The 25,329-nt window shown below is 45.6% G+C and overlaps 1 protein-coding gene across 1 annotated transcript in view; it reads left to right on the top strand.

Annotated features, from left to right (window-relative positions):
- The window catches only part of DOCK3 (dedicator of cytokinesis 3), a 428,244-nt gene that overhangs the window by 53,573 nt on the left and 349,342 nt on the right, over positions 1 to 25,329 (top strand). The window contains exon 3 of the mRNA XM_075006205.1: positions 8,928 to 8,968. Coding sequence (XP_074862306.1) covers positions 8,928 to 8,968 — 41 coding nt within the window. The remainder of the gene's footprint in view (positions 1 to 8,927; positions 8,969 to 25,329) is intronic.

The raw sequence follows: 25,329 nt of genomic DNA, 5'->3' as shown, positions 1-25,329 counted from the left end.
TTAAATGAAATTTAAAGCAACATTTATGTAAGTAAAGGAAGACTGAGGCATCAACAGGTATTTTTCAATAAAACTCAGAGAATTTGTGTTTTAAATTTATAAACGTTTCTTCAGATACGAAATGTTGTTGACCCACCTAATTATGACCTTGTCACGGGGAGAAGTAGTAAAAAACACTGCTTCTTAGGTATGTGCCTAGCTCTTGGACTTGCTTTATTTCTTTTTAATATAGTGATGTGGTGTTTTATTCTCATTGGTCTTACCATGAGCAGCGAACAGGGGGCAGCGGCTAACAGGGAAGGGAGTTTGCCTCTGGGCAAAGTGTCCTAGAGGAGCTTGGGTATGGTGTTCCACCTGTGCCCTGCAAGGCAGCACTACCAGGAAAAGGAGTCTCTGAAGAGAAGAGCCTGAAGAGCGATGGGGAAAGGTGGACCTGGGGGGACTGAGAGCAGCTGGGAGGAGAGGGGCCAGTGCAGTGAGGAGAGCGGACATGGGAGCAGATGGGGGTAGTGGGTTGGGGAGGGTCCTGTGGTGATGGTAGCTGGGGGGAGGGGCGGTGAAAGGTGGGGAGGAGGGTCCTGGGGACATGAGATCATTGCTCCACAGGGAGGTATGAAGTAGCGGGATCCTTAACCACATTCTCCACACCCCACTGCCTTGTGGGTTATCCTGGGAAGGAGAAAGGCTAAGGGAGTAAACCCTGACAGAAAATCTGGAGTGGAGTCCGAAGGCGGTTCGGTGTCAACTTCTGGCACTGTTCCAGCAACTCCTGCAGCTGAGCTGGTACCAGACGTGGAGGTTATCCTCTCCTTTGGACTATATCAGTAAAGCTGAGAGGGGGACACTGGTGTCTGGGCAGCCCAGAGTCTCCATAATAAGTGCCCAGGCTCGCGTCCGGAGAGGTGGTCCAGCATCGCTGAACAGCATTGCATCAACACGGGAGGCAACAGATACCGGTTATAAGCTCTTGCTCGATTGGTGTAGAGAACGAGCACATGGGGTTGCCTTTGACGGTGGGAGAGATCCTCGCATCTCGCTGGACAGTCACCACCCGCCTCAAGCTGGGCAGCCCCCAGCCAATAGGGTACTGTCCCGCCACAGTTCACCTGCCTCGCTGGGTGCGTGAGGCTTAAGGTTCCTGAACCTGACAAGTGACTGAAATTTGGGCACCAGGCAAACCAATAAGAAAATCAACAAGAAATGAGAAACATCAACAATTTAAGCTTGCTTGCTGGAATGTGCGGACCATGCTGACCGGCTTGACTGAAGATCTTCAGGCCATCAGTGACATCCGCAAGACCGCTGTCATCAACGAGGAACTGAAGAGGCTCTGAGTTGATATCGCTGCACTGCAAGAGACGCGACTCGCAGATTCGGGATCTCTAAAGGAAAAGGACTACACCTTTTTCTGGCAGGGTAAAGCCCAAGAAGAACCCAGAGAGCATGGTGTTGGCTTTGCCGTCAGAAACACCCTTCTACAAATGGTTGATTTAGTCATGGGCGGATCAGAAAGACTTCTTCGGATCACGCTTCAAACTTGCGCCGGTCCCGTCCACCTGATCAGCGCTTATGCTCCAACCCTGTACGCCACACCAGAAGTAAAAGACAAGTTCTATGACATGCTTAATGCTGCTGTAGCGCAAATACCTGCTCATGAACAACTGTACATCTTGGGTGACTTCAATGCCAGAGTTGGAGCTGACTGGGCCTCATGGCCTTCCTGCTTAGGACACTTCGGTGTGGGAAAAATGAATGACAATGGACAGCATCTCCTTGAACTGTGCACGTACCAGAGTCTGTGCATCACAAACACATTCTTCCAAATGAAGCCACAGCACAGAGTGTCGTGGAGACACCCACGCTCGAAGCACTGGCATCAACTAGATGTGGTCATCACTAGGCGTAATAACCTCAAAAACGTCCTTCTGACACGCAGCTATCATAGTGCTGACTGTGATACAGATCACTCGCTAGTTTGCTCCAAGCTCAAGCTGAGACCCAAGAAGCTGTACCGCTCTAAACCTGCTGGAAGGCCCCGCATTGACGCCAGAAAGACGGCAAACTCGGAGAAAGCTGAAAAGTTCAGAGAGACCCTCCAGGAATATCTGTGCAGTGGCCCTGGGGGCGCCAATGCGACATCCAAATGGCAACATCTGAGGGATACAGTTTACAACACGGCCTTGTAGGTGTTTGGAAGAAGAGCTAGAAACACGAACAACTGGTTCGAAGCTAACTCCGATGAGATGATTCCAGTCATTGAAAAGAAGCGCGCTGCACTCCTGGAGTACAAACGCTCACCGAGCCAGAGTACCCAGGAAGCACTTAGAGAGGCCAGAAGAACAGTACAGCAGACAGCCAGGAGCTGTGCCAACAACCACTGGCTCCAGCTATGCAGCAACATCCAGACCTGTGCCGACTTTGGTAATCTCAGAGGAATGTACGAGGGTGTGAGGAAGGCATTAGGACCCACCCAGAACAAGATGGCACCTCTGAAATCCAAATCTGGTGAAGTCATTGCTGACAAAGCCAAACAGATGGAGCGCTGGGTTGAGCACTACTCCGAGCTGTACTCACGCGAGAACGTTGTGGTTGACGCAGCCCTCGATGCCGTCGAGCTCCTACCAGTAATGGGCGAACTGGATCAAGAACCGACTGTGGATGAACTGAAGAGAGCCATCGACAGCATTGCAGCAGGAAAGGCCCCTGGTCAGGATGGTATACCACCAGAGGTAATCAAATGTGCTGCAGACACACTCCTGGAACCCCCTACATGAGCTACTGTGCCTGTGCTGGAAAGAGGGTGAGGTTCCACAGGATATGTGCGACGCTAACATTGTAACATTGTATAAGAACAAAGGAGACAGAAACGACTGCAACAACTACCGTGGAATCTTCCTCTTAAGCATCACTGGTAAACTGTTCGCTCGCGTCATCCTTGGTAGACTCCAGAAGATTGCTGAGAGGGTGTACCCCGAATCGCAGTGCTGATTCCGCGCAGAGAGGTCTGTCGTTGATATGGTCTTCTCTCTAAGGTAGCTGCAGGAGAAGTGCAGGGAGCAGAGAAAGCCACTCTACACAGCCTTCATCAACCTGACCAAGGCCTTTGTCTTGGTCAGCAGGGATGGTCTGTTCAAATTGCTCCACAAGATAGGCTGTCCTCCACGGTTATTCAAGATGATCCAGTCGTTCCACAACGACATGAGAGGAACCATCCAATATGACGGCGCATTATCGGATGCTTTCAGAATCAGGAGCAGTGTCAAACAAGGATGCGTGCTTGCTCCGACATTGTTCGGGATCTTCTTCACACTCCTCCTGAAGCATGCCTTTGGATCTTCAACAGAGGGCATCTTGCTGCACACAAGATCTGATGGGAAACTGTTTAACCTTGCAAGGCTGAAAGCTAAGTCTAAGGTGCGAGAAGTCCTCATCAGAGACATGCTGTTCGCAGACGATGCTACTGTATTGTCTCACACAGAAGACCAGCTTCAAAAACTGCTGGATCAGTTCTCCAAAGCGTGCAAGGACTTTGGGCTTACCATCAGCCTAAAGAAGACAAATGTAGTCGGTCAAGATGTTGCTGAATCCCCATCAATCAGCATTGACAACTATACGTTAGAGGTCGTCCACGAGTTCGTTTACCTGGAGTCCACCATCACTGACACCCTGTCTTTGGACACTGAGCTAAATAGGAGGATCGGAAAAGCGGCCACAACTCTGTCCAGACTCAGCAAGAGAGTGTGGAATAACAACAAGCTGTACACTCACACCAAAATGCAAGTCTACAGAGCCTGCATCCTCAGCACCCTCCTTTATGGCAGCGAGACTTGGACCCTGTATGCCCGCCAGGAAAAGAGGCTGAACGTCTTCCACTTGCGCTGCCTCAGGCGCATCTTGGAATATCATGGAAGGACAGAGTGACCAACACCGCCGTCCTCGAGCAAGCTGGAATCCCAACCATGCACACCCTCCTCAGGCAGCGTCGACTCCGCTGGCTTGGCCACGTCCACAGGATGAAGGATGGAAGGATTCCAAAAGACATCCTGTACGGTGAGCTAGCCTCTGGCAAAAGACCTCCTGGACACCCCCAGTTGCACTACAGAGATGTCTGCAAGAGAGACCTCAGAGAGGTAGACATCGAGCTGGACAACTGGGAAGAACTAGCAGAAGACCGCAGCAGATGGAGGCAGGGGTTACACAAGGGCCTTCAGAAGGGCAAGATGATGATCAGACAGGTAGCAGAGGAGAAACGAGCGCACAGAAAGCACAATAAGGACTTGCCAGACACCCACTACATCTTGAAGAGATGCAGCAAGGACTGTCACTCTCATGTGGGTCTTCATAGTCACAATAGACACTGTAAATGAAGTCCTCAATTGAAAGTTTAAAGGGCGCGATCCATAGTCTATGCAGACTGAAGGATGCCTACTACTACTACGGTCTTACCATTTGAGATTTTAGATGATCTCAAGGAAGTGAGGGGCTTTGTCTTCATTGTAAATCACCACTGATTTATTTATGTTTACATTGAGCAGATTTCCCACTTGGCCTACCTTAGTTTTACTATTCTGTTTAGGTGGTTATATTGCTAGAATTATAACCTAAGATGTGTGTTTTATGCCTTTTTGCAAGGTTTGTTCACTCCTTGTTACTGATTGTATCTCGATGCAAAAGTAAAAAATTGAGGGAGGTACTACAAAAAAAATGGAATATCAATTCACTTTACTACTATACTTAAGAGCAGCCATGTCAAACTCGCAGCCAGGGGGCTGCATGCAGCCCATTTTATTTTTCCGGACTGCGACTAGATGTTAATAAAACATCTAAGGGCAGCCCACCCGGTCATACTCCCTTCTCTGGCGTGCATGAGCAGCAGGGTGTGGGACAAACACCAATTCTAGCTCCTCTGGTTGTCTGTGTCTGGCCATATGCATATTAAAACCCCAGGGAGCCAAGGGGGTTTTAATTTACATGCTCTGTGCACGGATAGCCCGAGGAGCTGGGATTGGTGTTTGTCCTATCCCCTGCCAATCGTGTGCACTCGCTCTAAGGAGAGGGATGGTGAAACCCGTGTTGGCCAAGGTGGAGAGGGGCACCTGCCAGTAGGGAGCCACGGGGGGCAGAGCAAGGGCAGAGGAGCATGAGGCAGAGTTATATGGGGAGAAGGTACGGGGGGGTGCAGTGAATTCCACATGGGCTGAGGCTGAGGGGGTGCATGCCTGGGGCATCAGCAGGTAGGGACCAGAGCAACGGGCAGCTGAGGAGCACAAGGCAGAGTAATATGGGGAGGGAAATGGGGAGGTTGCAATGCAAGCTTCTAGGGGCCTGAGGGAGTGGTGCAATGGGGGGTGCACAGCAATGGATGGCAGTGCAATGGGGGTTGCATTGTAATGGGAAGCAGTGCAGGTGTCAAGGGTCCATGGGGTGGTGCACTGGGGGGCTGCACGGCATTTGGGAGAATACAGTAAGCCCCCAACATGCGTGATTTCGACTTGTGTTTAACTTGCATTAATGAGAGTTAAGTGGAAGTCGAAATCCTGTGTTTTCCAGGGGCTGGGGGCTGGCAGAAACACAGCTCCTCCCCTGGCTCTCTGCCCCAGCCCCCAGCTCCCTCAGGTGAGGGAAGCTGCGGAGAAGCCAATCTGCCGTGACTGTCTGCTTGCCTGGCTCCCCCAGCTTGGGATAAGTCAGGTGGACAGACAGTCATGCTGCTGCAGCTTCTCTTTGGCTTTCTCCCACCTGGATGAAGCTGGGAGAGCCGAGACAGACAGCCATGGCTGTGCGGCTTCTCCCTAGCTTCTCCCAGCTGGGGTAAGTTGCAGCAGCCTGGCTGGCTGTGCACCCAGCTTCCCCCAGCTGGGGGGAAGCTAGGGACAAGCTGCACCTGGTTCTCTGCCACAGGCGCTACTTCAAAGCGCCTTTACTTCTCAAAATTTTGGGGAGTAAAGGCACTTCAAAGTAGCGTGGGGACTTGGAAGTGCCCATGGCTACATGCATGCTGGTACTTTGAAATTTTACACTTCAGAGTTGCTGCGGGGGAGAATTAGCCTAACGAAGTGCCACATATTCACTGTAGCACTTCATTAGTAATCTCCCATCAGCCTGATTACCATGCCCCCTTTGAAGTTGGGGGCAAGTGTAGACAAGCCCTAAGAGAAACTTAATGAAGCATGAGTAGAAAATGAGATTACTCACCTTCTAGTGGGATTTTAATAAAAGGCACTATTCTCTTGTATCAGTAGATGGGTCAGTGGTGGGAACTCCGTAAGTAATAAATAACTTGCATATAAATTAAAATGTTCCATAACATGCTGTTATCCATGTTAGTTTCTTTAGGTAAGAGATTTGGAAATGGAATACTTTTACATGCTTTGTGGTATGACCTATGTTAAATGTGGAAGCCTTGAAAAAGGCTCATTGAATTAATAGGATAAGGTAACTTTTCCAAGATCTTAAATGTACTGTGGTATGCAACAGAGCCTTCTTTGGTTGATTGTGCACATGTGTTCCACTGTAGACATATGTGCTCCTAATGCACTCAAGTTCGACACTTTTGACAGATACACGTCTAGGCAGTTCATGTGTCCCAGCTCTTTTTGTGAGTTGTGCTGGGGCTATAAAAGGGGCATGTTCCTTAGTTCCTTTTCACTACCTTTGGTGAGAGTCAGTGCTTCCCACAGCTATTTACATCAGTTAGTCAGTGTTTTCTTAAAAGCTTGTTGTATATAGTTAGGTTAGCTAGTTATCAGTATTTAAGGTAGAGATTTGGGAACTGATTATGAAAAATCCTCCGTTTTCAAGCAGTGTGCCATATGCAGAGTAATTTTTCTTTTCCAGATATTCCTGTATAATCTGTTTAGGGGAAAGAAACATGGAGGACAGATGTCTAGTGTGTACGTCCTTCCCTCCAGTAAGAAGCAGAGAACCTCTGTGTAAAAGTTCACCTCACACACAAAGGTGAGGGGAGGGACCTAATGTAAAAGGGTGAAGCTCAGAAGATAGATTCAAGACTGATGGAAAATGGATGGAAGTTCCGCACTTCCGGGAGTATGGGGAGAATAATTAGAGTCACCATCCTAGCAGCCAGAGATAGGGATGTTTAGTGTTAATTAAAGGTTAACTTTTAATCTGAAATTCTGTCCCTCACGTGCCCTGACAGGAGAATAGAGGGGAGCTGGAAAGTCAAAAGCCTGACAAGAGAACAACAATAACAACACAGTTTGACCCCAAAATGATTAATTGGAAAAAAAAAACCCTCAAACTTTTGATTTTTGTCTTTTCATGGTTTATGATGTTACATGGTTGGCAATAGTTGCTACAGAGATTTGTAAAAAGCCAGAATAAGGTTACAGACTATCTTTGGGAAGATGTTGGAGTGAAGTGTCAGTCACTGTCCCTTCAGAGAGATGACCGTTTTAAATTTTCTGGTCTTTAGGATCAATTTACTTGATGGTTTCAGACTCAGTCCGGGGGAAGTGTCACTGAAAAGAATGAATAAGAGGATGCTTTCTCCCGATGTCATCCATATGAAGGCTGCTGTAGATTCTGGACTATTGAGAACTCAGAAATGGCAACTGTTTTGAAAAGGAACTGTTCTTTTTTTGGAATTCTCTGTGTCAAATGATTGTATCCTTCAACAATTATGAAAAGTAATAAGAAAAATCAAACATGGCTTATATCAGTTTTAATTACATGAGAAATTTGAAAAGTCTTTTTTTCTGTTAGGCTACTTTTTGCTACATTCCCCTTTCAAAAGGGGAATGCAAATTAGTGAAATCAGAAATGCTTCCAGAAGAGCCTTTTCTGGAAGCAAAAACAGCCGTGTAGATGGGGTTCTTTTGAAAACAAATCCTGTTTTCAAGAGAACTTCCAGAAACAGAAACGGAAGAAGGGCTCTTTCGAAAACAGAGTTTGTCTTCAAAGGAATTCCAGCTACATGGCTGTTTTTGTTCTTGGAAAAAGTTCTTTCAAAAGTGAGATCATGTGAAAATGTACAAATGAGGAACGAGATAGGTAAATCCATGTCTTATCTGCATTTGTGATCTTGCTCATTTGCAATTCCCTCAACAGGGGAAATGTAATATAGATGCAGGTTACTGGAGATGAGTCTGAGACTGGAAGCTTAATTTCTCAAAAGACCCGTTTTTAACTATTTTTTCATTCATAAGTAATTAAAATACTTACTTTTGAATGTCAAAAATCATTTTGTACGTGAACTGCTATAATTTTAAAGATAATATGCTGTTTTTCTATCAAAAACAAAATTGTATGCCTCCTTTATGTGCTAGAATCAATTTAGTCTCAGGTGTTGATGCTGATGCCATCATTAATTCTGTCATTTTTTTTTTGTCAGCCATTTTTTTATATGGCTATTTATTTTTGGTGGTTTAGCATTCTATCATAGTAGAGATTGTAAATATTTTATAAACCACAGCAGGGACCTCTTTGTTCGTGTTTGTAAAATGCCAAGCATGATTAGGCCTTGATGTTGAATGAGGCTTTTACGTGGACCTATAATACAAACCATTAACAAAAGTAATATTATATTAGAATTATAGATTATTTAAATATTTATGTATACATTTTTATAAGAGATTATTTTAAAAAGAAAAAGCCTCCATAAACTGTAGTAATAATAATACAGGTTGTACCTCCACAAACAGGCATTTTCTCATCCAGCAGCATCCCTTGTCCAGCAGGGATGAACACTAAGCTGTTTCTATCCTTGGTGGGAATAAGCAGGAGCACATGATTCCTATGGTTTGTGGTTACTGCAGAATAAAACTTGGGTCTTTAATCTGTGTAAGATACAGTGACTGGTTCAAAGATGACCTTAACATTTTGAAAGTTTTGCCAGTTGCAGCCAGATTTCTATATTATGAAATGCAGTTCCACAATTTAATACAGTATATTTTGTCCTATTTTAGGCTGGTACAGAGGAGTTTCCATTAAGAAGCCCAATGTAAAGGTAAGACTATTTTTAAAATATATTTAAGAATGAGGGCTCTGTTTCATCCCTAATCCCTATTCAGCCTCATTCTTAAGATTCCACTTCCCTTTATCATTATTTTGACATACATAATTGTACTGAATTATTTTCTGAATTGAAAAACTCTGCTTCCTAGACCTCTGAGTGGTTCGGAGAACCTTTCCAGCTGTATATAATTAGGCTGACTTTTTTACAAAAAAGCTCAAATGCCCAAAAAGCCTGTACAGTTCTTAAATCAGGATTTTTAAATACAAATTTGAATAAGCTAACCAGGGAGGAATATTTTTAATATTTTATATTTGAAAGTTTTTATAGGCTAATTAAGGAGATTTTGAACTAGGCATTCTCTATACTGGCTGTGAATTTTATGGGCATTTTTGTAGGCTTAAATATACAAAGACACAACCTGTTTCCAACATTCAGCTGGCTTTAGTTTAAATACTTATATTTTCAATGTTTTTTTAAAACTATGTTAATAAACACTAGTGTCTTTTTTTGTATTTTCAAAAATATAACCTTCATGTTTATTCAATTGTATTGTTCTTCTAATACAACTTTTGTCAGTTGTTGAGCCTTTCATTCATTTCTGCATTTGTTGTTGCATTGTATACTGCATTAATCTGAGTTCACAGTTCTGACACAAGAGCCATTCTGATTTACCAGTTTCCTAGGTAACCAGTACAGTGCCTCAGATTGCATAAAGTGGGAGTGTATCAGATGAAATAAATCCAAGCAGCATTTCCACCTTTCCATTATTTGTGTGGTTAAAATGTGTGTGTTTACTGTTGACTATTCTGGTGAAGGCAGCAACGAAGGGTCCTCTGGCACCTTATAGACTAACAGAAAAGTTTTGAGCATGAGCTTTCGTGAGCACAGACTCACTTCATCAGATACTGGTCTTGGAAATTAGGAATCTGACAGCAGAAATGGAGCACCTTAAAGACTAACAAAATCTCTAATCTGTTTTTAAATTCTTTTTGCTGCTTTCCTTTGTAGGAAGGATTTTCTACAATAAAAGAAAAGAAAAGGAAAAATCTCTTTCCTCTGAAATACAAACCTGAAGCAGATTCTTCCATAGGCTTTGCCAACAAGAGTGACTTCACCAGGATAGTATCGGAGGGGTAGCTGTGTTAGTCTGGATCTGTAACAGCAACGACGGGTCCTGTGGCACCTTACAGACTAACAGAAAAGTTTTGAGCATGAGCTTTCATGAGCACAGACTCACTTCATCAGATGCTGGTCTTGGAAATCAGAAATCTGACCTTTTCTGGTCTAGAAAATCCTTCCTTTCAGTTACCATGTTAGTTATAAGATCACACACACATTCTCTTGCACTTCCAGCAACATTATATATGACATTATGCGCCAGCAATGCCCTGCTACTATGTACATTGGACAAACTGCCAAAGAATAAATGGACACAGAACAGACATCAAGAAACTCAATACATGTAAGCCAGTCAGTGAACGCTCAGTGGGGTGGACCATTTTGTTAAAGATCTGAGAATTTATGTCCTAGAGCAAAAAGAATTGAAAAACAGATTAGAGAGAGAAATTTGTGAGTTGGAATTCATATTCAGATTTGACACCAACACGTGGTATGAACAGATACATCGATTACCTCATGCATTACAAGGACTGCTTCCCTTCATTGATGCTCGTAATTATGTCAGGCAGGACAGTTAACATTCTTCCATCTCTCATCCCCCTCCTTCAGTCCTATTTGATTTGTCAGTTTTTATTGCAATTTTCTTTTTCTGGTCCCTCTGTACTTGTAAATGTCAGCCTGTATTGGAAATGAAATTGATCTGATGAAGTGGGTTTGTCCCACGAAAGCTCGTCACCAAATAAATCATTTTGTTAGTCTTTAAGGTGCTCCATTTCTGCTGTCAGATTCCTAACGTCTGCTTTGTGTCCAGTCATTCCTTGGCAAAGCAATTGTTCAGTCTGTCCAATATACGTAGCAGAGGGGCATTGCTAGCACATATAACATTGGTTGAGGTACAGGTGTATGAACCCCAATCCTGCAACTGAAGTGGTTAGGTCCAGTAATGGTGTCTTCAGAATAAATATGTGGACAAATTTGGCAACCGGGTTTGCTGCAAGGAAAAGTTCCAGGATTAGTATTACTGTGGTGTGATCTATCGTTGAGTAGTGGCTGAGCAGCAGAGGGTAACTGTGGAAGTCAGGATGTCGTGGAGCAGGAGTGGAGATGGGGGAGAGAGAGGAACAGAAAAAAAGAGAAGAGAGTTTGGAAGTGAGAAGATGAGGTGACTCAGACAGTGTATATAGCCTGGGCAGATGAAGTAAACTTAATGGAAAACGTCTGCTTAGTGAGCAGCTATTTCATAGTGTTTTCTCTGTGCTGTTTATGTGGACCCATTATTTATTGCACACTGTTAAAATCTTGCTATGAAGACAGATTTGTTAATTTCCACGTGGGCTTTTCTTTGGCATTCATGATGACAATATCTGAGTGTTTAATCAATATGCATACATATATTTTTACAACTCCCTTGTGAGATGAGGGAGTATTATTATTCCCATTTTGCAGATGAGGTATTCGGGCACAGAGAGTAAGGCTGAAAGTATTCACTAATTTTGGGTGCCCAGTCTGAGGCACCTAGGGCCTGATTTTTCAGAGTACTGAGCATTTTATAACGCTTCATTGCTCAGAGGTCAGCTTCTAATTGATTTCATTTGCAGTTGTTAGTGCCCAATATTTCTGCAGGTCTGACTCCAGGGTCTCAAGTGAGGCCTTCAGAAAATGTGGAATCCTGTGGAAAGGTTGATGTGAGTGACTTACTTTGCATCACATAGGAAGCAGGAAGAGAATCCCCATACATGGGTCATCAACAGGGTTGGGACTGTTGAATACATCACACCGTCTGCCACTTTAGCTGAAGCAGTAATTGTTAGTAGCCATAAGTTCTTCTTCGAGTGTCCCCGTGGGTGCTCCACGTTAGGTGTCGGGCTCGCCCTGGCGCCGCAGGTCGGATCTTCCAAGCAGTTTCTGCCGGACTGCGCATGCGCCGGTGCGTGCCGCTCCCTTGCACGCTCCCGGCCACGTGCGCGATCCGGTCCCCGCCAGTTCCTCTTTAACCGCCATCGGCTGCAGACGGAATCCGCTCAGGCTACGGCCAGAGTTAGCGTATTTAACGTTTTTAATTGTTTTAAAGTTCTTCAGTCTTAGATTAAGTTAGTCGGCTGTTGTTTTCAAAAAAAAAAACAAAAACAAAACAAAAACCGAAAGGAAAGGAATTCAAAGCTTCCAATCCTAGTAACAAGCGGAGCACTGGAGGCCAGGAGCCTAGGGCCATTAGCCCTCCTGCCGTGGCAGGCTTTATCTGAGATGGGAACAAGCAGAGAGAAGGTGCTAAGTACCCTATTAACAACTCAAAGACTCACCACAATGTCCTCTTCAGGATTCAAGAAGTGTGAGTCGTGCCGCGAGATGATGCCAGCATCTGATGGGCACAGTCAGTGCATAAGGTGCTTGGGGGAATCCCATGTCACTCAGAAATGTTCCTTCTGCGCCAAGTTAACAGCCAGAGCAAGGAAGGACAGGGAAATGTGGCTGAAAATGCTGCTGTTCGACAAGGCCCTCCAGCCAGACGTGCTGGAGTGGCCACAGCAGGAAGGACCCTCCGGGGCCCATAAAAGGAAAGCCGCGTCCCTAACCCCATCAGCGCAAAAACGGAGGAAAATCTCCCCAACCCGATCCCTGCCGGCAGCACCAGCGAGCGGGACGGGTGGAGCGCACAGCCCCCAGCTGCAGCTACAGCTGATCGGCGGCCGCGCGGAGACGCACGTGGCGGAGGTTCAGCCTCCGATGATCAAACAGCCACCCCGCACCGAGGGCAGGGCGGTGGCCAAGCAAGCACCCGAACTGGCGGCACCGCAAACAGCGGCACCAACCCCCCGGGGAACCGGCGGCGCAGAGCGCACAGGCACGCAGCCTGCAGGCACTGGGGGAGACCGTCCCCGCGGCACCGCTGAGGAGCATGCCGAGCGCGGTGCAGACTACGGGGCCGAGATCCCTGACGCGTCAGGGGGCGGAGCCACCCCCGCAGGGGAGGGGAAAGGCAGCACAGAAAACACGGCACCTCAGTCCCTCTGCGTACAGGGCTGCAGAGCTGCTTTCTCTGAGCCCTCCGCTCGTGCTGCAGACTCCAGCGAGAAGGCAGGGGTCACCCCTAACCTATCCGGAGCCCCCATCTCCATTTCTACAGCCAGCCTCCCCATGGCTTGGACCACCTTCGCCCCTCTTGGGCTTCGAGCCACTTGAGTACTATCACAAATTGGTCTCTCCAGCGTTCCAGGTCTCCAGAAGATCTCGCTCTCCCAGACGTAGAGGGTGTGCACCAAGGGAGTGGTCCAGGTCACCATCCCAGGAGCAGTGCCCGTGTTGCCATGGTTGCCCCTATCATGCGGGGCATAGACACCATAGGCATACTACCAAGGACAGATCCCCACAGACGGTTCCGTATCCCCAAGGGCAATCGCGAACGGGGACAGAGACTCATATATCTCAGGGGGAGTTGGTTCTGGAACCCCGGGATTTTCCCTCGTAAGCTTCTAGCAAGCGGATGTACCACTGTCAACAGGACTCGGAGGGGTCCAGAGAGGCGTACCCTAGCGGTTCCTCGTTGTCCTCCCCGGATGAAGCTATGACCCCGGGGGAAGTCCATCCTGCGGACGATCTCAAACAGTTCCAAGAGCTGTTTAAAAGGGTGGCTTTCATGCAAGGCATCCAGACAGCAGAGGTGCAAGAGAAGCACCATAAGCTCCTTAAAAACCTGAGACCTCCGGCCTCCTCTAAAATAGCCACACCGCTTGACGAAGCAATCTTGGAGTCCGCCACCACAATATGGCAGACCCCTGCGACTATTCCGCCTGTCCACAAGAGAGTGGACAAGAAATACTTCGTGCCGGCGAAGGGCATGGAGTTCCTATTCAGCCACCCGCAACCAAATTCTCTGGTGGTAGAATCGTCTCAACAGAGATCAAAAACGTCTCAGTTCAAAACAGGGGGAACGGACAAAGGTGCCAAGAAACTAGAGTTGTTTGGCAGAAAGGTCTACTTCTCCTCTACCCTACTGTTGAGAATGGCGAATTACGCAGTGCATCTAGCGAACCATAATTTCGACAACTACTCCAGGCTGAGTTCCCTCATGGACTCGCTTCCAGAGGACAAGAAGCCGGTGCTCAAGGCTATCGTGCAAGAAGGCTACGCGGCCTTGAGGACGGGAGTTCAGATCGCCCTAGTCGTAGCGGATACGGCAGCATGCTCAACAGCTACGGCAGTGGTCATGAGCAGGGAGTCCTGGCTCCAGACATCGGGTATCCTGAGGGATATGCAGGTGAAGATCGTTGATCTTCCCTTTGACACGCAGAAGCTGTTGGCAGTATCAACCACAGCGTCCCCAGTACCACAGGGGCTACAAGCAAGGGCGACATCAACAGCACCAACAGTACAGAACTCCCAGGCAACGTTCTCAACAGAGCCGTGCATCCTCGGGGCAGGGCCAAAGGCCACAAGTTTGACACACAGATCGAGGGCTGCACTATTGCTACCATCGCGCAATGTCATCCGAAGCTACTGTTCCACCATCGCCTCCGACCATTCTACGACCAGTGGCAAAAGATCACCACAGACAAATGCGTACTGGAGGTCATGGCCACGGGTTATGCGATTCCCTTCCAGTCGCTCCCACCGCCACGACCTCCACCCAGACCCCACCTAAAGGACGCCTCCCACGAAGTGAGACTCAAGCAGGAGGTAGGCCATGTTATGCTTATAGGGGCAGTGGAAAGAGTGCTGGAGCAACTCCGAGGGAAAGGGTTCTACTCAAGATACTTCCTCACAGAGAAAAAGACAGGAGGCTGGAGGCCCATCCTAGATCTTTGAGGCCTCAGCCGGTACTTGCGCAAGCAAGACTTTCGGATGATCACAGTCGCCTCTATACTTACGGCACTGGACGATGGAGATTGGTTCGCAGCCCTCGACTTACAAGATGCGTATTTCCACATAACTATTCACCCGGCTCACAGGCGTTTTCTCCGGGTTATGGTTGACAAAGAACATTTTCAGTACAAGGTTCTGCCGTTCGGCCTCTCCTCGGCCCCCAGAGTCTTCACCACGACCTTGGCAGTGGTGTCAGCCTACCTGCACAGACAGGGGTTTTTTATATTCCCATATCTGGGAAAAAAAAAAAAAAGACTGCCTACTGAAAGGGGCCTCGAAGGAGGAGGTACTTCGCATGATATGCGTCACAGCAGACGCGTTCTCTTCGCTGGGCCTGGTCATCAATCTGGCAAAATCAAAGATAGACCCCGCACAGGACATAGAGTTCATAGGGGCACGTATAAATTCCATCACAGCAAGGGTTTATCTACCAGATGCCCGCTTTCGCACCTTTGGTTCCCTCGTGCAAGTCATCACCTTCAGCCCTACGGTGCTGGTTCTGACGTGCTTACAGCTGCTGGGCCACATGGCAACAGCAACGTTTGTGATACAGAATGCCCGGTTGCATAGGCGCAGCATGCAGCACTGGCTGGCGAGCATCTACAAACCGGCAGCACACACCGTCCACAGGGTGGTGTCGCCCATGACAGAGGTGCGCAGATCCCTGCAATGGTGGGTAAACCCCAAGAACATGCTAACAGGGGTGCCCTTTCACCAACCACAAATGTCTGTTTTTCTCACTACCGACGCCTCCTACATAGGGTGGGGAGTACACGTGGGCGAAAAGGTGACGCAAAGACTGTGGTCCTCCAAGGAACAGTCACTGCACATAAATATACTGGAGCTCAGAGCAGTGTTCGACGCCTGCAAACACTTTCGAGACCATATACAAGGCAAGTAGTTGGGATCAGTACAGACAATACCTCCGCCATGTTTTATATAAATCGACAGGGAGGAGCTCGGTCCTGTGCCTTATGTGCGGAATCAGTCCGATTGTGGAACTGGTGCATCGCCAACAATATAACCTTGAAAGCCTCGTATTTACCAGGCGCTCACAATGTGAAGGCAGACCAGCTGAGCAGGCACTTCACACTCACACACGAGTGGCAGATCCGTTCCAATCTGCTACGACCGATTTTTCACGCATGGGGTTTTCCCCAGGTAGACCTGTTTGCCACTCAGCACAACAAGAGGTGCCCACAATACGGCTCCAGGGCAGGACTGGGACGGGGGTCCCTGGGGGACGCATTCGCGATCTCGTGGAGGGGCCCCCTGCTCTACGCCTTTACTCCCACAGTGCTTATCCACAAAGTCTTGCAGAAAGCCAGGAGAGAGAAAGCCCGAATGATCCTAGTAGTCCCAACATGGGATCGACAGCCATGGTTCCCCTTACTCCTGCGCATGTCGGACCGTCCACCGATGCCCCTCCCGGTGGCGCTGGATCTGCTCATGCAGCCCAGGGGTCCATAGTGCATCCACACCCCCGAGGCCTGCGACTGCAAGCATGTTTAATCCGTGGCTCAGCTCCCTAGAGAGCACGCGTATGGAGGGAGTGCAACAAGTCCTAGAAAGTAGCAGGAGGACTTCCACCAGGAAGCCCTATAAGCAAAAATGGACTCGATTCACTGCATGGTGTTCTACCAAGCAATTAGCCCCCCTTGCTGCGCATATACCTGTAATACTAGAGTATTTACTGGACCTCAAGAGAGGCGGACTCTCCCTATCCTCGTTGAAGGGTCCACCTTGCCGCTATATCGGCTTTCAGACATGAAGAGGAAGGGCACACGGTGTTTGCCCATCCCATGGTTACCAGGTTCCTCAAAGGGCTGGTAAGCCTATACCCCCCTTGGAAACCGCTTCCACCTTCGTGGAGCTTGGACCTGGTGCTTAATGCGCTAACGGGACCACCGTTTGAACCCTTAGCCACGGTTTCCTTCCGTCTCCTTACGATAAAGACGACCTTCCTTCTTGCAATCATGTCAGCTCGCAGGGTGAGCGAGCTTGCGGCAGTCATGGCAACGCCACCCTGCACAGTAATTTCCAAGGAGGCGGTAACCTTACGGCTGCATCCAGCCTTTGTTCCCAAAGTTTCTTCAGAGTTTCGTATTAACGAACCTATAGTTTTACCCTCGTTATCCAAAGCCTCATAACTCCAACAAAGAGGCGTGCCTACACCTCCTGGATGTGAGGAGGGCACTGGCTTTCTGTATAGACAGGACTAAGTCCTTCCGGAAAACGGATAGACTCCTAGGCTACGTCTACAGGTGAAGCCTACATTGAAGTAGCCTATTTCGATGAATAACGTCTACACGTCCTCCAGGGCTGGCAACGTTGACGTTCAACATCGACGTTGTGCAGCACCACATTGTAATAGGCGCTGCGAGGGAACGTCTACACGCCAAAGTAGCAAACATCGAAATAAGGGTGCCAGGAACAGCTGCAGACAGGGTCACAGGGCGGACTCAACAGCAAGCTGCTCCCTTAAAGGGCCCCTCCCAGACACAGTTGCACTAAACAACACAAGATCCACAATGCCGACAACTGGTTGCAGACCCTGTGCATGCAGCATGGATCCCCAGCTGCCGCAGCAGCAGCCAGAAGCCCTGGGCTAAGGGCTGCTGCACACGATGACCATAGAGCCCCGCAGGGGCTGGAGAGAGAGTGTCTCTCAACCCCTCAGCTGATGGCCGCCATGGTGGACCCCGCTATTTCGATGTTGCGGGACGCACAACAACTACACGGTCCCTACTTTGCCGTTCAACTTCGAAGTAGGGCACTATTCCCATCCCCTCATGGGGTTAGCGGCTTCGACGTCTTGCTGCCTAACGTCGATGTTAACATCGAAATAGTGCCCAACACGTGTAGCCATGACGGGCGCTATTTCGAAGTTAGTGCCACTACTTCGAAGTAGCATGCACGTGTAGACACGGCTCTAGTCTCTCTCGCTCCCAAATCAAAAGGAGAAGGTCTCTCTTCGCAGAGAATCTCGAAGCACATCGTATCCTGCATAAAAATGTGCTACGAACTTAGAAAGACTCCTTTACTGGCCCCGCCTAGGGCTCACTCCACTAGGGCGGTGGCGGCATCAACAGCCTTTTTCAAGGGCATTGCGCTAAAAGACATCTGCAGAGTGGCGACCTGGTCATCCTATGACACCTTCGCCAAGCATTATGCCCTACACAGGGTATTCCAAGAGGATACCCGTCTCTCGACAGCGGTCCTCTCGGGGACAAGCGGCACATGATCCAATTACCCACCTCCTATTTTGGGTTACTGCTGGGTAGTCACTTAACGTGGAGCACCCACGGGGACACTCGAAGAAGAAAGAAAAGTTACTCACCGTAGTAACGGTGGTTCTTCGAGATGTGTCTCCGTGGGTGCTCCACCACCCGGCCATCCTCCCCGCTTCGGATCCCTGTTTAGTGTTTTGCTGGAGCATCCGAGGCGGTTGGTCAAGGAACTGGCGGGGACCGGATCGCGCACGTGGCCAGGAGCGCGCAAGGGAGTGGTACGCACCGGTGCATGCGCGGTCCGGCAGAAACTGCTTGGAAGATCCGACCTGCGGCGCCGGGGCGAGTCCGACACCTAACGTGGAGCACCCACGGGGACACATCTTGAAGAACCACCGTTACTACAGTGAGGAACTTCTCTTTCTTCTTTGAGGAGTGTCCCTGTGTGTGTGCACCCCGGGCTTCTAATTGGAGATTTATGCTAGCAGAGGCCTTGGTAGGCTTCACCTGTCGTTCAGAGCCTCTAATTTGCACGTGCAGCCTACTGCCCCCTCAGTTCCTTCTCAGCCACCTTTGGCTTTGATCGGAATTCAGAGCCTTCTTGCAGATCTCTGTTTAATGTTTTTCAGTTGTGGCTTTATTTCTTCCACATATCAAGCGGTCACAAATTCCACATCTGTTGCCACTTCCCCCAACCAAGGATCTTCTGGAGGGAGCTACAGGTTTCTGTGATACAGATCAGCTGTCTCAGTGTCATCCATAAGTGCTTTTTGCCCTGCAATGTCAGGAGCTTGTTTCCAGACCCTCCCTGTTTTTAGCAGCTCTTTTGCTGTTCTGTAGGCAGTTTGCCCTGGGCTTCGCTTTACTCCAGGATCTACTATGGATGTAATTCACTCCCTGTACCTCTCCCCAGGTACTTCTGCAAGAATCTTACTGGCCTCTGCAACTCTCCCCAGTTCAAACAAAAAAGCAGTAAAGTAGCACTTTAAAGACTAACAAAATAATTTATTAGGTGAGCTTTCGTGGGACAGAGCCACTTTTTCAGATCATAGCCATACCAGAACAGACTCAATATTTAAGGCATAGAGAACCAAAAATAGTAATCAAGGTTGACAAATCAGAAAAAAATTATCATGGTGAGCAAATCAGAGGAGCTGGGGGGGGCCGGGGGTCGAGAATTAGATGAAGCCAAGTATGCAAAAGAGCTCCTATAGTGTCCCAGAAAATTTGCATCCTGATTCAAACCACGTGTTAATGTGTCGAATTTGAATATGAAAGAGAGTTCAGCAGTCTCTCTTTCCAAAGCAGAGTGAAAATTTTTCTTCTCTGCCCCTCTGCTCTCTGATTTGCTCACCTTAATAGTTTTTTTCTGATTTGTCAACCTTGATTACTATTTTTGGTTCTTTATGCCTTAAATATTGCATCTGTTCTGTTATGGCTATGGTCTGAAGCAGTGGGTCTGTCTCACGAAAGCTCACCTAATAAATTATTTTTTTAGTCTTTCAAGTGCTACTTTACTGTTTTTTTGTTTTGATAGTATATAGACTAGCATGGCTTTCTCTCTGTTACTAATCTCTCCAGTTGGTCTGCTTGCTGGTTGGAAAATTGTCATATCTACCTGCTTTGTCTCAGCTGGGAGGTAGAAAATAAATCACAGGTTTGTCTAGATTCCAGATCCCCTTAGAGGACAGTTACCCTGTGAGACAGACTGTTTCAAGAACACAGTTTATTTTCCTTTTTCATAGTGATAGCTAATAGATTCACAAATATCATTTCCTTTCTGACTAGGTGTTAACAACTAATAATAATAAAAAAGCTGTAAAATGGTTAACGAAAGTCTCTTCAAAGCTTACTAGAACATTTTAGAATTCTACAGTGAAGATTCTAGATGCACCTCTTTAGTGATTGTGGATAATTAGATCCCCACAGAAACTGAGCTAATTTTATAAATACCACATATGCTCGTTCATAAGCTGAATTCTGTTGGTTAAGAAAAGTAAATCGAAGAGTCAGAGCCTGCCAGGGAATACTGCTGGCCTGCCCAACAGTTGTGTGTGCATGGGGCTTCTGCAGGCATGGAGCTTTTTAGCTCCCAGAGGCTGTGTTTTGCTGGTCACAGCCAACAGGTGTGGCGGGAAGTGGCAGCCAATACATTCCTCAGCTTGTACAGCTTTCTGTAGCTCCCATTGGCTGTGACTGGCAAAGCACAGCTACTGGAAGCTAAAGATCTCTGTGCATGCCAATGCTCCAGGCAAACCCACTATTCAGGAGCACCAGCAGCTTTTCTGGACGGGCTGGAAGCCAACGTTTACCAACCCTGCTGTATTTTAAAATTTGGAATTAAAAGAAGACAGAAAAGTTTTACGAAGTGTCTTTTAATGAAATCTAACAAGAAATCTAAGTGTATTTTAATAACTGAACAAATAGGTACTCACATACTTTCAAAATTAATCAGTTTTAAAATCCATTTCTTGATATTAAACTTTTATATTATTTTAATATAGCTATTTAAAAAGTCTTAGAATCTTTCAAGACTGAATCAGTCTCCAATTTGCCAAACGGATCATTAAACTTGGCTTCAGTCATAGCTGCTCCTGCATTTGTCATCGTATTTGTCAGCAATGTCATCTTCAAACTCAGATTCCTTATCAGCCTGCATATTTTCATTGACAAATATCATCTTCTGACTCATCAAGCACATTGCTGATACAGTGTTTCTGAAATGATTTTTCTCTCATTTCCAAGGGAATGGACTCCGACACATTCTTTACCCACTTGGCAAGCAGATTCACTTTGGGCTTCATAAGATTTCTACCTTTTGTCATCTTCACCATGCCTGAGCACATCCAGTCAGACCACATTTTGCATAACCTGTCTTGAAAGGGTTTGTTCGGGCAGACATCAAGTGGCTGTACAACAGAAGTTAAGCCTCCACATATTACAGCCAATTTTCATTTTTTTGGCCACATTTCACCTCATTTGTCTTGTGTGCCCTGAGCATGTTCAAAAGTAGCCTATCAGGTTTCTCGAGAAGTGCACCTGGTCTTTTATTCCACAGTTTTTTTTTTCCAGCCATTCAGTAGTCTCATTTTCATCTTCCATCCTTTTTTGTGTGCACGTGGAATGACACCTGGAGGAAACTTCTTGTTTTTAGGCAAGGTTTTTCTTTTAAGAATAGCAACAGGAGGGAGCTTTGATCCACTGGTGAAACAAGATAAAACCACCACAAAATAGAATTTTTTCATGGACAGTGGTTTTAATAAGAACTGTTTTTTCCCCACAAATGTCAGTTACCATTCTGTTGCTGGGCAGATCAAGAGGTCATTGGTATTGCATGTATATTTTTCAAGTTGTGATGACTCAGATACATACTCCTTTAGCTGTTTTATGGCAAACCATTGGAAAGCTTCAGCTTTTTCTTCCAGATCTCTTGGCAGCTTTTGTGCTATCTTTGCTGGCTGATGAAGACAGAGACTGTGGTGTTTCAGGAAGCAAGTACACCAGCTTGCTGATACAACAGATATTGATGGCTTTGCTATCTTGTATTTGTTGTCTTTCGACATTTGCAAAACACACAGAAAAATTCCAGTTTTAGTGAGGAGATATCCATTTTGTCGACATTCAACAGCTCAGTCATTGAGATCTCTAGACCAGGAAATGAAGCACACTGCTGTTTCTTAGTGTTTTATTTTTTCACCATTCTCTTGCCTGCTTCTCGCTGATACAGAATTCATGAGCAGCAGCACAATTATTTCTTGCTTCTGCATATTCAACAACTTTAAGTTTGAACTCTGTGCCATGAACAGACCATTTTCTTTTGATTTCACCATTGTTCATTTTAAATAAGAGAATAAAATCTTACAAAATAATTCAGCTATAGATATTATAGAACTTACGAATGTCACCTGATTTATCACTGTCAAGTAATTATTGTTCTTTGTTCATTTTAAAGCAGCCCTGTAGATTGACACGTCTGTGGAGATAACAGAGTATTTAAATTTTATTACAGATTCCATTGATTCTGCTCATTATATTTTCAGATTGGCTCAAGACTTTGGAGGTCCAGTGGTTGACATACATGAAGAACTCAAATTACACAGGCAGGCTGAAACCAGTGCCATAGCACTAATGTTCATTGTGTTTTTCTAATTGGCTTGTCTGGTCTAGCATATTGTGAAATGGGTTTGTCAAATTTCATGCAGATCTGCAGCACTGTTCTTTTCTCATTCATTTCAAACCAATCTTCTCTACTAAACAAAGCCTTTGCAATGTTAAATGGCTGCAGTATTGCTGTCAATTAATTACTTTACAATCACTATAAGTACCATATATGCTATAAAAATACTGGTAATTATAATCTAGTCTTGTAGAGGAATGATACTAGAAAAAGCAAACAGCTACCACTGGGAAAATTTAACTTTCAGAAAGCACCTGTTCGTTTGTGGGCAAGAATTTAACTTTAGGGAAGCACGTGTAAACAAATCTCTTAAAAATGTGGACATAAATTACATTATCAGGATCTATACGTTTTATTTATATTAATACACTATGCTTCTTTTATCTCCATTGTAAAATGGCAAATATACAATTTAATTAAAATAAAACGTTAGCACTGTTTAAAAAGAAGTTACAACAGGGTTCAAGAAACTTTGGCTCCCAGTTCCTGCCTGTCTGTTAAAGATCATGCATGTGTGACCTAATTTTCAATCAAACAATAATTTCAGGTGTTGTTACAGTCATGTTGTTATCAGTACAGTTTTAAATAGTAGTGTATCCTCAGCCAGTCATAGATGAGTTGGTGTTTGTTAAGACTTGAGGTAATTGGGAGTTACATAATGGAGAGTTATGTGGGAAGGCGTAATTTCTTCATAAACGTTCAGTAAGAAATGTTTGTTCTAGAAGATTAAATAAAGGAACAATAAATTTCTTAAGTTGAAAATATGACTTAATATATTTATATGAAAAGAAATGGGAGTAGTGTCTGTAAATATCACTTTCCATATATCTTACATCCATTCTTTGAAAAGTGAGAATCTAGAATCTCTTTGATCCCTGATGAGGCATTGATAGCACTGGCCCTCTGCTATTTTTATCAACATTTTTTTGAAACAAGATCTTTTTGAAATTAAAATAATTACAGATTTTTAGTGCCCTTTTAAAGAAGTCACTCATATATTAAAAACAGGATATCAGAATAGACTATTGTTTTACCTCTTAAACTGGTAGCTGCTTTCTAGCAGAATTTTACATTTTATGGATGATAGCACATGGGGGAAAGAAGTTGTGAGAGAGGTGCCCTCTGGAGCCATTGATGTCTGAATTATGTTGCAGCATGCAGGTTCTACCAACCTTTTATCTGGAGAATGAACGTACTACTTCTGTGATGCATTTAGCCTCTTTTTATTGGGGCCCTGAGGTTCATGAGTAGTCTTATTGGGAGAGCAATATGTGTGCACTTACTTTTAAAGAAGAGGACAGAAAAAGAACACATTATGTCTTGTACTCTACAGAATGCTGTTTCAACTACTAAAGTCATTGGCTGAAAATCATGGAGAATTTACACCATGCTGCATATTTTCCTACACATTCTGCACTCCCCTCTGTTTCTTGAGCATGCTATGCCTGTGATACCAGATGCTGACTTCTATCTAGAAGGTCTTCATTTTCTCTGATGTAGTACAGGGAGATATTTGGGTGTTTTGGCCTTTAACCTTCTCTTCAGATATGGGAGAGAAAAATCCCCTAGCCTACAGGATATGTTTGAACAATGTAGTTCAATACAAATCTGTTGCTCACTGTTGTACGTGGCTTTCATCCTTGAGATTCAGTTATCAGGAAAATCTGTTCCCCTCTGTCTTAGTGGTTCTGTGGTAAATTTTGTGGAAAGCTGATGCTATTCAGAGTCACTCTAAAAGTTGATTTACAATCCCAAACCTTGTTAGACATTATGGAAAGGAATACAATCTATATGGCAGGTTGAAAGAGTCTGAAATACAAAGTGAGAAAATCTCACTCTTCAACAGCTTAGGTACTGTTGTGAAGTCAGTAGGTGCTCTCTACTGCCTCTGAACTAACTGCAAGATTTTAAGCCAGACTTGTCTGGAGTTACAGTTTTGATTGGTGCTACAGTCTTTCAGTTTGAGAGAAAATGGGTATGTATAGGTTTGGTCAAAATGAGACCACAGTTGTCATAGCATTAATTTCCAAATTAAATGAAAAATGGTCATTATTTTTTTAAGCAGCAAAGTCCAGTCTTCAGGAGCCTGACAGTTTCAGAGAAGTGAAGTCTCATCTCCAGTGTTAAGATCTGTTATGCAGCCAGCTGATGATCATTACATAAATTCATCACAAGTTTGCATATTTGTTGCCCAGTGACCATTTTACTCATTGCATTTTTTGCAGACATCTTTTCCTTGTGCTAGTGCTTAGGGTCAAGATGGACAATATGTAATGGACCTCCTGCTGGGTGTTTGCATGTGAGAGATGATCATGCTTCCCATTCTGGAAGCACACTGTTGTGCATATCCCTTTGTAATATGTTTCTGAATGTTATTACTGTAAGAATAAGAGTCTTCTTTATCTATGCTTTCAGGTGAGGATAGATATATTTTCTTAATCTTTGGTGACCTGTTCATTGAAAAATTAAGAGCCACTAGCCAAAAGACTTGTGACAGAGTCTGCAATAGGTTTTTGGTATTCATGATTTCCGGGATTCATCCACACACCAGTACTGGGATTCTCTAAAATGCTAATTACTCCCAGAACATGGGGATACTTTTTTAAGACATGGAGACCTTCAGGAGAGATTATATAAGGAGGCACGGGCCCCCACATATTTTCATTTCTTTCTACTTCCTCAGAGGCTAATGTGAACTTCAAAAAAAGTCAGCCAGGAAGTGGAAGAAATCTTCTTCAGTTGTCAGTCTACACAAATTCCAGTCAGAAGTGTGTATCTTTTTGTGTTTGTGTATTGCTTGTATAGATTTCTGTTCATGGAAGATGTGTAAAAAATGATGAGTCTTTAAGGAGGTATGAATGAGAGGAATATTTAATTGAACAGTTATTGTAGAATTGGAGCATTCTAGAATTTGGACCTTTTTGCACCAGTCATCTGTTTATCTTTGCACTGCTTAGCACTGGTTA

Source organism: Carettochelys insculpta, chromosome 11 (genome assembly GCF_033958435.1).
Source record: "Carettochelys insculpta isolate YL-2023 chromosome 11, ASM3395843v1, whole genome shotgun sequence".
Classification (NCBI taxonomy): Eukaryota; Metazoa; Chordata; order Testudines; family Carettochelyidae; genus Carettochelys; species Carettochelys insculpta.
The sequence above is the reverse complement of the archived record's forward strand: the minus strand, read 5'-3'. Positions and strand labels throughout refer to the sequence as shown.